This window comes from Chelmon rostratus, chromosome 3, assembly GCF_017976325.1.
Source record: "Chelmon rostratus isolate fCheRos1 chromosome 3, fCheRos1.pri, whole genome shotgun sequence".
Lineage (NCBI taxonomy): Eukaryota > Metazoa > Chordata > Actinopteri > Chaetodontiformes > Chaetodontidae > Chelmon > Chelmon rostratus.
Window position 1 is genome coordinate 6,094,298 of NC_055660.1, and position 18,190 is coordinate 6,112,487.

At 42.7% G+C, this 18,190-nt stretch overlaps 1 protein-coding gene across 1 annotated transcript; it reads right to left on the minus strand.

Annotated features, from left to right (window-relative positions):
- Positions 1-871: 871 nt before the first annotated feature.
- LOC121626818 (E3 ubiquitin-protein ligase RBBP6-like) lies at positions 872-17,728 on the minus strand. The gene is made up of 20 exons (XM_041965509.1): positions 16,555-17,728; positions 15,721-15,820; positions 14,356-14,395; positions 10,866-10,907; positions 10,647-10,735; positions 10,418-10,514; positions 10,162-10,304; positions 9,799-9,971; positions 9,202-9,305; positions 8,735-9,087; positions 8,561-8,624; positions 7,934-7,991; positions 7,787-7,841; positions 7,288-7,617; positions 6,997-7,092; positions 5,208-6,843; positions 3,797-4,449; positions 3,580-3,650; positions 3,366-3,453; positions 872-3,134 (listed from the first exon to the last, which is right to left on the minus strand). The coding sequence occupies exons 1-20, from the start codon at positions 16,718-16,720 to the stop codon at positions 2,129-2,131; spliced, it is 5,364 nt and encodes a 1,787-aa protein (XP_041821443.1). The 5' UTR covers positions 16,721-17,728; the 3' UTR covers positions 872-2,128.
- Between the last annotated feature and the right edge of the window lie 462 nt (positions 17,729-18,190).

The window sequence follows — 18,190 nt, forward strand, 5'->3', positions numbered from 1 at the left end:
TCTTCAGATAAAATCGATGAGTGCACTCTTGTCAATTTACGTTGAGGTCAAGAGAATCAAATTTTTTTAGCACTATCATACTGATATATATGAGCATGTTTTCCTCTCTTGTACTATTATTGCACCCTTAGTGTAACAATTAGGACTGTGGTTTACTTTGTTCATCTTATTTATGTTGTATAACTAAGATGCACTGTGGTTAATTATATATTGTAGTAATTCTAATTCCACTGCACTATGTTGGACTGCTAGCACATTGTATTATTAGTTAATTCATTCATGATCACTTACATCACTAGAACTAATATGTGCAACATTTAAATTACTTATACCCGCTGTTATAATGTAATGGGTGTACTAGAGAGATGTTTACCGATGGCGATGAGACTGGTGTGAACCCAGTTAAGTTAGATGTTTACTGTCTTTGACATTGGCAATGATTAAATATTTAAAGAAAGACTGAAGCCCTCTTTTTAGCCTCAGCCGTGAGTGAGTGGAGTACACTACGCATCAAAAATTAAGGGTTACACTGTGTGCATTATAATTTTAACTGACAATATTTTTACTGAGTGTGGTTCTGATACATCAGTGTGGGTTGTGATTTTACTTAGTCCAAATAACCTTACGCTCACCTTCTTTTTACAACCCCAATTCCGAAAAAGCTGGGACACTGTAAAATGTAAATACAAACAGAATTTATTCATTTGCACTTGCATTTGTACTTTTCGATTTTCGATTGAGAATATGTCAGAAAAGATTAGCAAATTACCACATTCTGTTTATGTCCCAAATATCTTTGGAATCAGGCTTGAAATACTCCATTGTTGCACTGAGGTGATCAAACACAGATAAAATGAAACAGACGCTTTCATGAGGTCAAAACATTTTAATTAAAAAAAAAAGAAAATGATCAACTCATTTGTAAGAACACTAGTCCTCCAACTTGTCCCATTTCTGCCAGTTTACTCTCATACCAACACACCCACATTCACTCACTCAGACAATGTGATAGACAGTGACTGCACCTTCAGAACAAAAACATGCAGGCTCATTTGCCATTATTAATAAACACATCCTAGACGTATACAATCCAGTGTAGCACGGATGCGTAAAAGGACCATACTGGTGATTTTGCAAGTTTTAGCAAATTTATCAAAAATAATGCTGACAATTTCAAACATTTCATTATCTTCCAGGTAGCTACAACATTTCATTCATGTTAAGTGTGGTAGGAAAATTAACTCTGAGATTTAACCTTGCTTGGGGAGGGGGTGGTGGCTGAGAATGGTCAGCAAGAAAAGAAGAGAGTAATTACACGCACATCACGTAGGTGTTGGCTATGAGAAGAAAGCAGCGATGAAAAAGGGTAACGCCTGCACACTTACTCCATGCCACAAGAGCGTAATAATAATGTCGTGATCCTACTTGGATCATCATCAGCTCAGAATAATGGAACGTATATATGATTTGTAGTTAATGTGTTAAAAGATGCAAAACCGCAAGTACAGTCCTTAAAAAAGAGCAAACAACGGCCCTCATAGCAATGAAGGATATTCTGCATTTAAGCCTTGAACAGCACACAGGGATGTGAGCAAAATAAACTGAGGAAAACTTATTATTATGATGTGCAGCAACAGTTAATCTCTATTTACAAATGAATCAGAGGCAGAGAAACAGCAATTCCTCCTCTACAAAGAAGCAATCACATCCCTGAGTACGGTATTTGTTATTCCAATCATTTAGATTGACTGCAGTGTGATCAGTTATTATCGTAACGTCCTCTCTGGTCGGCTCTACGTTGATCACAATAGTGCGGCAAAGCAGCTCTCCTGAGCAGTTTTTCCTGACCCAAAGTCACCAAAGAGGCTCGCATTGAACAATAAAGAAACCTCAGCAGCGGTCATAATGCTGCAATCCAAGCACAACAAAGTACCGTGTAAGGTTGGGGACCTGCGGCGACGATAAGTGATAGAATAACAGCCAGACAGCCCGTCTTCAGTGTCATGGACAGTCAAAGACACATTTCATCCATTCCCTTCCTGTGGCACATGGAACAGCATGCCAGTGTTAGCTGATATTTCTAGGTACATCATTATCTCCTTGTTAACCAAGCAGCAGTCACAGCCTGTTAGCATGGAGCCCCTTCCTCTGCCCTCTCTATCTTCTCCTCCTCTTCCTCCGCATCTTTGTCTTTGTTCTTTTTGTGTTTCTTTTTCTTGTGTTTGTGCTTGTGCTCCTTGTGTTCTCCTTTGTCCTGGCTGCTGTGCTTCTTGTGCTTTTTGTGTTTTTTGTGTTTCTTGTGTTTCTTCTTCTTCTTGTCCGCCGTCGTGGTTCCCGAGCCACTGTTGTTGCTGGGGGTGGGGCTGTGGGAGGGTTGGCTGGGGGACAGACTGGGGCTGCCGCTCCTCCCTCTCTCCGGCTCAGAGCCTTCGCCTTCGCTGTAGTCGGGCACAAAGGCCGCCTCGTCTGTCTCACGACCCAGGTCGGAACACAGACGCTGTCTCCTGGGCTCTGGCCCACGACTCTCCTCTCGTCCTCCTCCACCTCTGCCTTCTGCTGCTCTGTCCTCCTTTCCCGTCACTCCTCGTCCTTCCTCTCTTCCTCGTCCTTCCTCTCTTCCTCCCCCTCCTCCTCCTCTCCCTTCCTCTCTTGCTGCAGCTCTCCCTTCTTCTCTCAGTCCTCTCCCCTCCTCCCTCACAGTCTTTGTTTTGCTTGGTTTGTCAGAACTGGCCTGTGCCGTCCTGCCACCTTTACCCTCTTCCCTTGGTGCTCTCCCTTTCTTCTCATCTCTCACTACTCCTCTCTTCTCCTCCCTTGTAGCATCCCGGCCTTCGCTCCTGACAGGTTTAGATGCTTCGGTCGGCACCTCCCTGCCTCGGCTCCTCTGCGGCACTGGTGAGGGCTCCTTCGGTGCACCAAGTCCGTTCTCCTGGCCTTCTTCGTCATCTTCTCTCTCCCACTTGGAGCGAGGAGGAGGCTGAATGAGCGGCTCCTCCCTGGCAGGGCTGGATACGGGGCTCATACTTGGGCTGCGACCACGGCTGTTCACAGGGCTGGATGGGGGCTGCTCTGCAGGTTTGGAGGACAGATTCTTTTGGTCTTTCACTGAGTCCCGCTTTGTTTCTTGAGTTGACCTAGTGTTGAGGAAGAAGCAGTCATGTCAAAAAGAATACTGTGCTGATTCATCACTGCACTCCTAAAACACTGTCAGACTCATGGTGGACAGTTAAAAACAAAAATGATCAAACTTAATAGATGCCTCGAGAGATGTGTTTTTCATTCCACACATTCCTCCTTATGAAAACCTGCCGCCTACATTTGAATGAGAACTCAAATTTTAAGTAACACGAGCACAACAGGCTCACCTAGTGGAGCTCACGGTGTGGCTCGTCAGGGCCTTACGGCTGATCCGGGGTTTGCTCTTCACAACAGACTCCTCGCTATCTTTCACAGCTGGAGGAGAAGGAGGGAGGAGGAGGACAGGAACCATGTGTTAAATCAATGTTTAATTAGACAGCACAAGACAAAATCAAAGTTATCATCTCTTCACACACGCACACATACAGAGATTCAAATTACCTTCTCTGTGAGCAGCAGCTGGTTTCTCTCCTGAGGGGACGCTCCTCTCTGTTCTGTCCTTGGATACACTCCTGGGAAATACATGAATATAATTACACATATTAACAACTGTGTTTACAGAACCATTATATACTGTATAACCGCTATATTATGCTTTCTTTCAATCACAGATATGGACGGTGGTTTGAAAAGCAGCTGGGAAACAAAAGTAACTGACCTGTCAGATTTAGCAGCTCTTTCTGACCCCTCCCCTCTCTCCTTAGAGGACGTGCTTGGTTTGTCGTGGTGGTCTACCACTCTCTTGTTGACGGCTGATTTCTCTCCAATGGTCATTTTATCCAGAGAGACAGACCTCCCTCCTGCACTTCCACTTCCACTTCCACTTCCACTACCACTACCACTACCAGAGTTCTTCCGTTCTGTCCTCACCGATCTCTCCCCTTCGGCGTCTCTCTTCACTGTAACTGCTACCTTATGTGAGCCTGACCCCGAGACCCTGTCCCTCTCTCTGTCAGATGCCATGCCTCTGTCTCGGTCTGACCCCGAGGCTCGGTCTCTGTCTCTGTCTCGGTCTGGTCCCGAGCTTCTGGTCTGCTCTCTGTCTGAGCCCGTCAGTCTCTCTCCAGCACTCCCTGGTCTCTCTCCGGAGACTCCCCTCTCAGCAGACGCTGACCGCTCCTTTCTTCCAGCACCCTCTGCAGTACTGCTGGGTCGGTCTCCTTCGGAGATGTTAGCAGCAGCCGATCGGTCTGAGGTGGAGGTCATCTTCTCAGGACCTGCCGTTGCTCTGTCTGTGGCGGCTGTCTCAGTGCTGCTCTTTCTCCCCAGATCTCTGTTTAATTTGATCTTCCTCTGAGTCACTGGCTTCACCTGAATATCAACAAATACACATACAAATCTTTACAAGGGGGTTAAAATCACAGACACGTACCTGGAAATGATTTAGCTGATTTAATGGTTATTGTTTATGGTTGGTGGTTAATATTTGAAGTTATTTATCAATAAAACGCCATAAAAACACCAAACAAATGTGACATAAAATGTGAGTGTTTCATATAACTGAAGTTCGAAAATGTTTGGGTTATGCACTCCTTTTGAACGTCACCTTAGACTGACGTTTACCATTTTCTTTTTTATATACTTCATGTTAAACACTATTATTCAATCAATTGGAAAGTTGATTGATTGATTATCTGAAAATTACTGCCATTATTAATTCATTACTACCAGAGTTGACATTAAAACAGCTTGTTTTGTCCAACCAACGCCCATAACCGCAGAGTACTCCATTCACAACCCAAATCAATGACAAATAAATATCCTTATTTAAGAAGCCGGAGCCAGGGAATGTTGGCATTAAACTGGTAAAAACTACTTAATTATTTTACATTTGGCTAACTGACTAATTGTTTCAGCTCTAATGAAAAATATAATTAGCTGCAGCCCTTCTGATGGTGTGATGATGTGAAGTTAACTACTAGAAAACTTCAAATAGTATCTTGGACTAATGCTGAAAAAGGTCACATTACAAATGAACTGTGTTGTGAAAACATGTGTAAATACCCTTAATTAAACCATAAATCTTTCTCTACCTGTGTTTCTGAGGACTGCACAAGCAATTGACCCACCTGAAAGTCCATTAGAGGTCTGATGGATCCTCGGTCTGAGTCTCCCCGGCCCATCTCCCGGCTCCCTGGTAGGGGAAGCAGACCAGGCCTGTCTGAGGAGGGTGGGAGTCTGTGGAGCGGGGGCTGATGAGACATGTGAGAGTGCGAGATGACCTCACCTCCACCCCCGAGGCCATCTATTCTCCTCAGCTTTCCGGGAGGAGGTCCAAGTAAAGAGCGACCCTCCTCTCCCATCCTCCTCCGACTGTCCACTGGGGAGAGAGGTCGGTGGAGGAGTGGGAGTCCGTGTTGATGGGGATGGGGATGGGGATGGGGATGGGGATGGGGAAGGAGACCGGTGCTCTGCGGAACATCTCTTCTCCCCCGCATGTCGTGGCCGGGTCGTGGGGCGTCATAATTAGAAGGAAGATGTAGAGGCAGGGTCTGGGACGACAATGGAGGGGTCTTCAGCAGGGCAGGCCTCACTGAAGAGCTTTTACTCTTTTCCTTTTTAGGGGTAGTTGAGTTGGGGGCATCTTCTGGTTTGGCTTTCACGGTCTTTAATGGTTTAGAGACAGAGGAGGATTCGTCTTCTTTCTTTTTGGTCACCACGCCTTCTCCAGTCTTCTTCTTCACCTTGTCACTCTTTACCTTTACACCCTCTGTCTTTACTTTGGCTTTTACCTTTTGACCCTTGTCTTTCTTGGTCTTATCAGACTGGGTCTTCGATGTCGACTTGGTTGAAGGCTTAACGGGAGCAGCAGTGCTTTTAGATGCTGGAGCTTTACTGGTTGTAGCACCAACTGAAGGCTTGGAGGAGATGGGAGGTGTTTTAATGAGTGAAGGGATTTCATCCATTGGTTCGTCTCTCACAGGTGTAGCATCACCTCTGTCCACCGACTGGTGTGACGGTTCTGGTTCGTCCCCGCTCTTCTTCTTTTTTACTTTTTTCGCCTTCAGGACTTTAGAGCTGGACTTGTTCCCCGATGAGGACGAGGATGGAGGATGGGGAGGTGGACCACCTCTCTCTTCTCTTCCCCCTCTTCTTCCTCTCCCCTGGGGGGAGTAATCTCTAGATAATGGGGACATTCTGTCCCTCTCTCTGTCTCTGCTCCCACGACCTCTGTGATGCATCGAGGGATGCTGGTTGTCATAGTCTTTGTAGTACTTGTTGTACCAGTATGCATAGTCCTTCTCCCACTGTCGATACTTTTCTCTTTCCCAGCGCTCATGGCCACCAGGACTTGGACCCTTCAGTTCATATGGTGCCAGCTCCCGAGGAGGTGGCTTTCGTCCATCTGGGCTGCGGCTCCGGTAGCCACCAGGGGTGCGAGACCGTGACCTAGACCTGTAGGGTCCTGCTCCTTCTGCTCCCTCCCAACCTGCTCCCCGGTAGGAGGAAGGAGACCGTGGTGATCCAGAGCGCCGATACCCATAAGACCTTGAACGAGAGCGGGACCTTGACCGTGAGCGTCCATAACTGCGTCCATTGCGTCTAGAATAAGGGGAGCGGGGATAAGACCGGCCATGGGAGCGCGAACGGGAGCGGGATCGGCTGGGGGAATAAGAGTAAGACCTGGATCTTGATCTGGATCTAGATCTTGATCTAGAACGAGAATAAGAACGGCTGAATGGAGAGCGACTGTATGAACGGGACCTACAAAAGGAAATGGTTGAAAAGACCAAAAGGAAACAAGGGGAGAAAGAAAGCAGATTATGCAAAAATGTGACAAATGGCTTTAAGGATTATGCATATGTAATTAATGTAAGAACTAAAACCAATTTTGATATGCCCTTTTAATGAAGTTACCTGGAATAAGATGGTCTTCGTCTCTTTGGTGCATGTCTGTACTTCATAAGCTCTTTATGAAAGTCTTTAGTAAATTCATCTAGTTTGGACGTAACTCTGTGGAAACAATGAAAAAAACAGTGAAACTTTCAAAACCCTCCAGTTTAAAACCTGAATAGTTTTTATCTTCGTGAGTTCATAATCCCAACCAGGAGTGATGTTAAGTAAAATTCTTTTTGTGCAAACTCCACACGGGTAACCAGAAGCGACTGTAGCTGTTTGAAAACCTGAAAAGAAAAACAAGCTACTCACTTGTCCTGTCGGTGGTGCCGCTGTCTGTAGAAATCTTCCTTCGAGAGGAGTGGCTGAGAAAGGGGGGCTGGAAGAGGAACAAGAGGGGGCTGGGTGCCAGGGGCAACCCAAGGAGGGTTGAGCACTGGCGGTCCAGGGGCATAAACAGGCTGGGGCTGGTAACTGAGGGCAGGAGGGGGGATAAGGCTAGGGCCAGAGGTGTATGGAGGGGGGTAGGGCTGTAGTGGGGGTGGGTACAGGGATGGAGCTGGGAACACTGGAGGAACAGGTGCAGGGGGTGGAGCTGTTTGGGGGTGAGTGGAGGGGTGGTCTCCTCTTCCCCTGAAAGACCTGGTACAAAGAGAAGAACAAAAACCATTGTGAGACTCACGAATTACAACACAGGGTCGTTAAAACTTTCCAACCAGCAGCCTGACAACGGCGACTGCTGATATATTCACACAGGTGTGTATGTGTGTGGACTCTTAATAGCTCAGACAGTCCCATAGACGGGTCTTACCTCTCCCAGTGTCTGCCTCCTCCTCTGTGAGAGTGGTGGGGCCGTGGCTGGTGGCCTAACAGAGCAGAGAGACAGTTCGTTAGTTGTTGAATGTCCTTTCTTCAAGATTACTTAATCGCCTTACGTAACCTAAATTAAACCTCTTACCTGAAGAATGAGGCGGCCTTGCAGGTGGCGGGTGGCCAACAACGCTTAAATGGTAGTTCTGGGTGAGAAAACGGTGAGAAAAATATCGTTATCTCCCAGAGAAGTTACAATTTCTCACATTCAGGGATGCACAAATGCATATGTGGTAAGGATGTTGATAAAATAGCCGACAAGCACTGACCGAGCTGGATTAAACATGCTTCTGCCACTGCACAGTCTAATCCCAATTTTTTTTATGTAGATCATAAACTTGCAGAAATGCGAGCCTTCCACTGTCAACTAGCTGTCCCCTCTTAACACACAGCCAGTATGTTTTACACAGCCATACGGAGATTGCTATGCCAATATTGAATTGTTGGACAAGCTAAAAATAAACACTAATTGTATGAACAGGCTGATTCTACTTAAATTGAGTTGAGTAGTTTTAGACTTTGAAAGACTCATATCAGTAATCGCATCGCTGTCAGACACAGCACCAGATCAATATTTATACAAATTTGGCTTAAAATTGTGCATTTTCTTTGCATTAAGTGACTAACTAAAGAAATAAGCAGCAGATTATCTGCAAACTCGGGGAGATAGCTATCAAACAGTACACCTTTATTCAGGTGATCAAGGTGGACTCACCTGTGATCCACTTTCTGAGGTCCCTGATGTGTCTGGTGTCACAGTAGGTTCTGGATCTGTCTCACTAAAACATAATCAGACAGATTAGGACAAACAGAACCAAGTCTTCAAAAGTCACTTCTTGAGTATGTGGTTTCATTTAAGTTTTTAAACTGTATCCTGGACAAAACTTACCCTGGTGGGGGTGGTTCACCATGGCTGGTGGGCTGCATAGGAGAATGGTGGTCAACAACAGGTTGGGGGGCTGGTGAAGAAGCTTGTCCTTCAACAGCAGCAGCATGAGGAGGGGTAGGAGCAGCAGTAGCAGCAGCAGCAGCAGCAGGGGCAGGGGGGGGGACCTGGGCTTGGGGGGCAGTGGAGGGTGCGCTTGTAGAAGAAAGGTGAGTGGCATTGGCTAGCAGTGGGTCCTGCTGTCTGGAGTGCAGAGGCCTGACCAACTGAGGGCGCGGCGGAGGCGGGGCTGCATTTTGGAGCTGCTTGCGCACACGTTTGGTGTATCCAGTCTCATTCTTGAAGTTGTTCACAGCCTGCATGAAGAAAAACAGATGGTACATCGTTTCAAAAAGAAAAAGAAAAAGTTGAGTTGGAGTAAATTGAACCAAACATCACAACACATCAAAATGTGTGCATGAGTTGGTTACCTGTCGAAGAAACTTGTTGGCAATGAGATTATCAGGTGAAACATCTGACTGTTTGCATGTGAAGCAGATGTGCTCCTCTGAGTCCAACAAAGCAGTTCTGATACCTGAAAACACAGTCCTTAATTAGACAAAAACTCCTATATATCATATCAGTCATGCACATTTTTGATGAAAAGAACTTCCCCTCAACCTGCCTTGAGACTTGTTCAAGCATAACTTCCTACTTTTTCAAACTATATTTCAACAAACCCAGAGATTGAACATGAAATCATTCCAATACACTGTGGAACATAACAGCAAGAGGATTCCAAACATCAGAAATGAGAAATTCAACAACTACTCAAAATGCAGCATGTCCTGGGGCTGCAGCACTCTGGAGAAGCCACTGTTAGATAAATAGGCTTTTCTGCCATTTTCACACTGGATTTGTCCCTGAATGACTTTTCAACATTTGTGCAAAATGAACACTCTAATGAACTGACTCTGTGCTTGGTAAAGACTGGCTTTGACTTGCTACTTTTTGTTTGCATGACTTTTTTCAAGACCTGTGACAACTGAGATTTTTATTACTAATGCACATTACGAGTAAGAACTCACAGTCGTCGCAGTAACTGTTTCCACAGCAGGGTATGACTACTGCATCGGTCATCAGGTCATTACAGATGGGACACAAGAGTTCATCTGGGATCGGATCAGAATCGTCCTCAGACGACGACTGGTCATGTGGAACAAACGGCGGCCGCTCCTTCTTTCCTTGAGCGTATGCCTCCCTGCATCAACACAGATTTGTTTTTTCATTTTGAGAAAGATATTATCCAAAAAAAGAAGCCACAGTCGTTGTGGCAGTTCTGTTTGTGGACATAAATACAAAATGGGTCATGACAAACACAAATTTGACACAACTTAACATGCTAGATAAGTAACTAAAGTGTGTGTTTGGTGCTCTTGGGTGATACGTACGCATCTATAGCAGGGATGGCGTATTCTCCAGTGCTGGTTAACATGGCTCCCTTGGTGCCTGGCTCTGCTTTCACCATGAAGCTCTGAGGAATGCCCTTACTAATCCTTACTGGCTTGGGACCCTCCACACTCTTATCCTGAACCTACAGAATTAAAGACAAAATACTTATCCAAAACGCAAACATTATTTCTTTCTCAGAAGATACACTCTCAGCTACACGTAGACAATTTAAATCAAAGCAGTCATGATAATTACCATCAGCATGGGGCACTGCCGAATGTAGTGACCAGCCTTTCCACAACGATAGCAGGTATAGTGAGCAGGTGGAGGTCCAACTGCCTTCTTGGAGTAACTGCAGAGACAAGAGCAATTAATTTTTTTCAAACTATATATAGCAGGCGAAAGTTGTTTAGAACGATAATTCATAAGCTTAAAACAAAAATGTGGCTTTAATCAAGTAAAAGAAAAAAGTGTATATACTAACTGTATTGGGTCATATTCGTGGTTGGACTGAGACATCATGGCTTTAATCTTGTCCTCTTCTGATGCATTTGCATCAACCAGGTTAGCAGTCTAAAACACATAATGGCGAGAGGAGGCAAAAAGTGAAAAGGAGGGTGTCAACCCCACATGAAAAAGCACACATCTATTCAACTTAAGAAATGTTTTCTGGAAGTACGGCCAGCATGTGTAGACACAGTACCTTGGCGAGTTGGGCAAGTGACAAAGAAGGAGAAGAATCAGTCTGCAGGAGAATCAGAGTACAGATATTAAAGGTGTTAACATAATATGTAATAGATATACAGCGGATGATAAGAGCCCAGATAGTTCCCCACCACACCTGTGCCCAGTCCAATGTAAGTCTTTGCACCAAAATGAAAGCCTATACTCAAAGTGCATGAAATAATGCAGGTTTACGAGTGAGCATTCCATCCAGACATGGTTTACTAGTCTTGTGCATGATGTTCAGCCCTCTGCTGATAGCATTACGTCATAATCCTTTCAGAAAAATATTTTTTTAAAAAGCAAATATTGTGAAAACTTCACACAGCGTTTGTGTCTGGAGAATAAATTGAGAAATTACCCAAACAGTAATGAAATCTACAAATGAGGTGAAATTTAAAAGTAAGGACCAACAGTTGTATGTCCATAAAGTAACTCTACTTCACAAAAACTGTATCCACACTAAAGGTATTACCTACTTCCTTTCTAGGTGGCATCTATCATTTTTTCCAACCTACTTTAGATAAAACCACGTCCACTTTTGTTCTTCTCATTCCATCCCTTCAAGTTGCTGCCATGCCAATAAGAAACATTAATAAAGGCCTTTGAACTGACAGTATTTAAATAAGGAAATAGCATGCAAGTTAGCTAAGTCAGTGCCCCATGCTGATATTTTTCCAAGTACAGCTGCTGTATAGTCAACTAATCAACTTGTCAATCAAAAGAAAATTATTTTTTTGATAATTGATAAATCGTTTCAGTCCTTTTTCATGCAAAATGTTACACATTTGCTGGTTCCAGCATCTTTAATGTAAGGATTAGGTGCTTTTTTGTCATTTATAATTGCAAATGAAGAGTCATTGGGTTTTGGAGTAGTGGTAGGACAAAAGAAGCCAAATTATTTACAATTTTTCAACAGTTTCCAGACTTAACAATTACAAGAAAAAATCAGCAGATTAATCAATAATGAAAATAATTGTTAGTTGCAGCCCAATTTCCAAGATACACATAATACAGCTTAGATATGTTTGACTCATAGACCTTCCGAATTAACGTTTCCCATTGCTCAACACCAGCCACTGAACACACAGCTGGGAAATGGCATGGTAACTAGCTAAATCTTGTCTCATTTGTGGTCTGATAATCAGCAAATTCATCAAATTCAGTGCCCCATAATCACAGTTTTCCAAGCTATTGTAGCTATCACATCACAAGTGTGAGCGTGGTTTCAATGGGAACGCAATCACTTTGAGGCTTTTGTTATTTGGAAATGGCCATGGTTTCATTTAAAGTTGGGTTAGAAAAAAATGATACACAGCAAGGCGATAGAAACGTATTACAGCTCAATTCCAAAATACAAAGTTTCAGAAAGATTAACTGTTGCAAACTTATGCTGAAAAGTCAAAACGACTGAAATGAAATGAAATTTGTCACTGTAAGGACATCCAACAGAATCACTGCTAAACTGCATTAAATTTAACAAGTAAGTTACAAGCAAAGTTTTACTCCAGCTACTCTTCCATATACAAGACCTGCTGATATTCTGAGTCTAAATTCTAACTATGGTGATGTCCAAGAGCATCTGCTTAAACACTGTCTGGCTATTTGGCCTTCATCAGCACATTCAAAATGTACACTACTAGCACATCCCTCTGATCTTAAAGCTTCTCCTGCTATAGAAGGGAGAGAGCTATTCCTCAAAGGAATACTTGACATTTAATTTCAGCATGCAGTTCCTCTTCATCAGGCCACAGTGACTTAAGTTTTTGCACCGGCTTGTCATAACTTTTTGAACCTCTCATCAAAACCAGCTCAAGAGTGCTTTCTGTAAACTAATGAGCTAGCAAGGCATGTGCCAAGCTGCTTCCATAAAAAGCAAATACTGTTAAGTGTCAAATTTGTAGAGCTGATAAGACACAAATGTAGAGCTGTTTCATTAAAAAGTGCCCAATGAGGAACAAAGGAAACCAACATGAGCTGTCAAGTGTCATTCCCTTAAACCGCCCCTACACCACTACAGAGTGAAGGGCAAAGCAAGTGGAGGGATGTCTCTGCAATGCAGGTCGGGAGTCAATGAAGCATGAGAACCAAGTCTCCTGCACAGACAAAAAAAAGGCATTTTTCACAACAGCAAACAAAAATGATTCTCTGCCTAATTCCTGTGATACATTTAAGTAAAGAAACGAAAGGGCAGGGCAAGGTTGTCCTGCATGATATACAGGGTTCGGAGGAGGCACGGGGTATTGCAGAATGCTGTGGAGGGAACACACAGGGATCTGGTACAAGCGGTTCTGACACTGAACCACTAAACAACTTTATTGACAGGTTCTGCAGCTTACAGCTTACAGGACACACTACACCAGTATACTTCTCACTGCAGCAACCATAGAAGGCCACCAAAGATTGACAAGATACTTACTTTACTGATAAAGTGTCACTGTACTTTGTGATCATGTCACAACATTATATCTCAGTGGCCAAGTCAGTTACTTGTCAAAACTAGCTTCTTACTGGTCCCCCAAACCACAGTTGTAACAATACACTTCAAACTAGTACCTGAGTCTTTGTAAAACAGACACTTGGGAATCTGAATTAATTCAAAGTATTTAACTCACTAGAATGAAACCTGTGAGCTTTTAATGTGTAAGGGTTATGTGCAGTCCATACTCAATGCAGAATAGAACATCTTCATGATGAAATTGTACATGACAGAACAATTGACATTGGAAAATGTTACTTAACAACAGATTTGAGTATACTGAAGTTTAGCAGGGTAAGCTTTCAAAATAAAAGTCACTGGCAAGTCTCTTCCACTCACAACTTTGGTCTTGTGATTGTAATCAAAGTGAATTACAATAAATCCCAGCCATACTTTACTTCATTGGGTTCTTAAACCACATAATAAATAAAATATTTTCACAGAAAATAAAATGACAATGAATTATAATACAAAAATACCATATTTTCCTTTTTACAAACCCCTTTAAAACACATTTTCCTGGCCTGAAGCAGGCTACAAAACCATTTCATTATGAAATACAGTCATTAACAGTTTAAATGGTTTCTCAATCAATTATAAAGTGGCAACAGTTAAACAATTGGTCTGTTCAGAGCATTCAAAAACAATGGTGGCTTGTTTGTTGTTTCTCATCTCCACCTCATCTCACTCAGCCACAATTTCAGACTTTAATTTTCTAAGTTTAAAACAGAAACCCAGGGTTTTTAGAGAGAAACAAAAAACTATTTTAACTGTGGTAACTCGAGAAAATTCTCGCAGAAAGACATCAAATAACATATAGAGGTTGAGATCTCAGCACAAATGTAGCCAACACACAGTGAACAGAAGATACACACAACTTAATTGTTGTTGACAGAATGTTCAGAAAGGTGACTAAAGCCAGAAAGAGGGGGAGAGGGAGAGAGGTGAGAGGAGGAGGAGAGTGTGTTGATTTTGGGTTTGTTTTACATACGGGTCTAGAAGATCCCACCACAGCTGTGTCAGAACGATCTCTGCAGAAACAAACAGAGGACAGCAAGAAAACATCAGTTGTTGACATAACTCGACAGCTAATTTGTGACTCACTACAGGACCAACTTTTAAACTGTGACTGGGTATAGCACGACCTGCTTTATGCTATAACCACAGGAAATCCAGTGCAAACCTATCCATGGTTTAAAGTTTTTAGTGAGTGTTTTGCTCAACAGGTTTGTGCCAATTGGTGACTGCATCAGATGTCTATGATTAAAATCGATTACGATTAATCAATAACTGTTTTTTTTCTAATCTGATAATAAAGCAATTTTTTACTAATTTACTATACGTACAAACTTTAAAAAGACTATATCAAAATAATCTCTAGAATTTGCGCCCGATTGTGCATTTAGAGATTCTGGTGAAGCGGCATGTCTGCTCACTTAGACCCATTAATCAGCATAAAAACGAGTGAATTTTAAATCCTTTAATTACAAATCAGTTTGCCATCTCTTTTCCACGAACCTGACACCCCGCATCTCCGTTCTCCACATGCCTGCTCACCAAAACCTTTCTGTGCTACATAAGAGTAGTTAGCATTGTCGATATGATGCAGATTGTGATGCTGGCATGATGCTGTGATACTGTTACAAAGGGAGCCGTTTGTGTGCAAATAAATTAGTAGTCTAAATTAGTATGTTCTTTACTGGCACATAGCTTCTACACTGATTGCAGATACAATACAAGATGATCTTTTGTCAACATGCTAATGTAGATTTAGGTCACCTTGCTAACTTGACTTTTTGCATGTTTACATATAAATGTGCAGTTACACGCTTCCACTTTTACTGAGGAACAGAGGAGTCAGAATGCTTCTCAGAATTCCCTGCTACATTATCCAACTCGCCTACAACACAGACCCCGCCACCAACGTTGCTGGTTTTGGACGAGACCTGGCCAAGAAATTATAAATCCTACTATGGCAAAGGCGGGTCGTGTCGTCGCATTTGTCAAATTTGTAACATAGGGGTCAGAACTTTAGCAGCCAACCAAGAAGAGGTGTTTTTTTTTTTTTTTCAGGCTGCTAATTGGCTAGCATGGCTTTAGGGTTAGGGTGATATCGCCAGCTATTGGTTAAGCACGCTATTGACAGCTCTAGGATTTTGGGGTTTTCATATGGACAGGGTTTTTCTTTTTTAAATGCTTGTGTGAATGGGATTTTTTTTTTTTTAAACAGAGGACAAACCCTGTTTTAAGAAATGCTGGCATGATTGGTCGATATGAAAATAGAAACTATCCACAAACCCCTCTGTTCAAGCATGATAAAAGTAGCATAGCAATTTTATATTTGAAGTTTACATACACAATGAACGTCCTGCCAGCAGGTTTTACTCCACCAATCGGAGTGCGGCGGACGATCACAGACGAATGTTTTGGGATGTGGGCTTCATCATCCGTGTATTCTGCAAAACATGAGACAAAGAATTAGAAAACACAATGACAGCTACACAATATTCATATGTACATTCACTAATCATATTTATGAAACTTGAGTCAAGAAAACGAACATATGGACAAAGGAAATTAGATGTGTACAGTGTCTCAACACAAACTGCGAAAGCAAAACAATTTTCACCACATTAGATGTATGATCTTGTTTGTTAAATAAAGGGCTATGGGTGAATTTACTACGGCTTGTATCGTTTAAAAATTTCGACTTAAGCTGTGAAAAACAGCAAACATTAGATCAGTATAAACTGAAACAAATACTACTTCTTTAATATTAGACTGCAAGGTAATGGGTACTACTCACTCTGACATATAACATGCTTAGACATTTCATAAGGAACCTGGCTCAGGAAATGCTTGGTACTGGTCAAACAAGAAATCTGAAGACGCCATCTTAGGCTCTTCTATTCAGATTTAACGTAGACCACACAATCAAGAAGACAACTGTCAGATTCATTTGACTCTCACTATAATGAAAATAAAATAAAAATAATTATATTAGTCCCTGAAATGATCTGTGTGCACATACACACTTCCATTAAAAAATATATTTCAAACAATCAACTAAACCCGTTCCCTTTTCAACAAATCAACCAAAACTAAAATGTCCGCCCATCATCTGCTGTTAGTCTCAAACATTATGGATGACAGCTTTGTCAAGTTTGTAATGCGTCAGCTGAGAACATACCTTCGCGAGTCTGCGCATTGGTGATCTGCAGGTCGCAGTCTGTGGCCTTGAGGCGCTCTCGGCCCATAATCTGCCTTTTGAGCTCGCTGAGGGTGATATGCAGCCCATCGAAAGTGACCGTATTGTAGTCCAGTTTGGAAGAAAACTTATAGTGAACACACGACATTTTTACAGGTCTAAGCACTTAAGTCAATCAAGCACATGAGGGGAAAAAAAACACAGGCCTGGTATGATAGCAAAATAAAACAGCGGCAACACTGCACACAGGAGGCTAAATCTGTTAACTTTAATAGGTCAATTTTCTTTGTATTCGCTGAAACACTGTGGACAAAGAAATTACTAAAATAAAGAAGGGTTCAGCTCGCAGATGACGATAGAGTCCATGTTACTGCCAGAGAAAAATAATTGAGGTTTGAGGCCAGAGCGCCATTCAGCGGCGCAGTGTGCCTCGTCAGTCCTTTCCAGTCCGATAAAACACAACAGGATGCCACCAAATCCAAGAGAGTCCATGCAACACACTGTTAATCTATCATATGGATATAAAGGAGGCAAGTCCGTGGTGAATTGTCCTTGGTGGAAAACCCGGTCCGCCGCACTGCAAGCCGCGAGTAGCTAGCAGCGGGCCTGGGGTTTCCTGAGCATCAGTCCTAGTGGGTAATGTTTTGACTTGTTGGAACAGTTTTTTTTTTTCAAGTCAAGCCAAAAACTATCGAGCTCCACAAAGAGTCCACAAAACTGCGTGGAAGCTTCCGCGACGAGTCCACAAGTGTTATCGCTGCCAGACCTCAAAATTCTGATATCATAATCTACCGTACAAACGTTAATTTTGCTAGGTAGCTAATGCCATGGCTAACATGCTACACCTCGAGATAGGATTAGCTAGCGTTACCTCGCCACTCAACACAATATGAAAACACTTGCCTAACAAAAGCTAACAGCTAGCGTTAGCTAATGTTCAACGGTGCTACGCTAGTAAAGTAGGATGTAAGATGTCGAAAAATCAAACAAAATCCACCAGTTACGCATTCATGACGCAAAGATTCCTCTTCGGTACACGGTTATTTTCCAGAAGGAGAAGTTGAAAGTTACGTATCCAGGTTAATCTTCAATTTAAATCCATAAAATCCATTTCGGTTGTCCAAACCGCTCTACTCCTCGCTGTTTCATCAAAATGGCGCCGTACGGAACCGGATGTATCCAGACTTCTTCCAAAGAGTACACATGAAGTCAAGAGCACAAACTATGCTCAAAACCAAAAAACTAATGCTGGTTTGGCTTTTAATACCTCTTCCATACCGTTAATAGCAGGTTCATCACGCCTAACGTTTATTCAGTTTCTATTTTTTTGTAGAAATTGGCCTCCATAATATCAGGTGCTGATTTAGCCCATGCCAAGTTTCTATTACTATTTCATAAAAATATTAATTTATTTCATTAATTAACTAATGCAGCTACAACATACGTACAACACGTAGCTTAAGTGCCTTTCATCCTAAAAGTCTCGTTGTAGCAGCGCATTTTGATATGCTAGCGTCTGTGCTGCCGTTATCAGAACGAGGGTGTCGAGCAAGGTAGATATGAACTATCTTGTTTTCCTTGTGTTCTTGGGTCGTTCCGTGGTGTCACATGGTGGAAA

What these genes read in the sequence shown, in the direction of transcription:
- LOC121626818 (XM_041965509.1), bottom strand. Translation starts at nt 16,720, where the DNA reads ATGTCGTGTGTTCACTATAAGTTTTCTTCCAAACTGGACTACAATACG. An exon ending in CAATGCGCAGACTCGCGAAG is followed by an intron (nt 15,821 to 16,554) that starts GTATGTTCTCAG and finishes CATGTTTTGCAG; the next exon opens with AATACACGGATGATGAAGCC. An exon ending in GCCATCCCTGCTATAGATGC is followed by an intron (nt 9,972 to 10,161) that starts GTACGTATCACC and finishes GTGTTGATGCAG; the next exon opens with GGAGGCATACGCTCAAGGAA.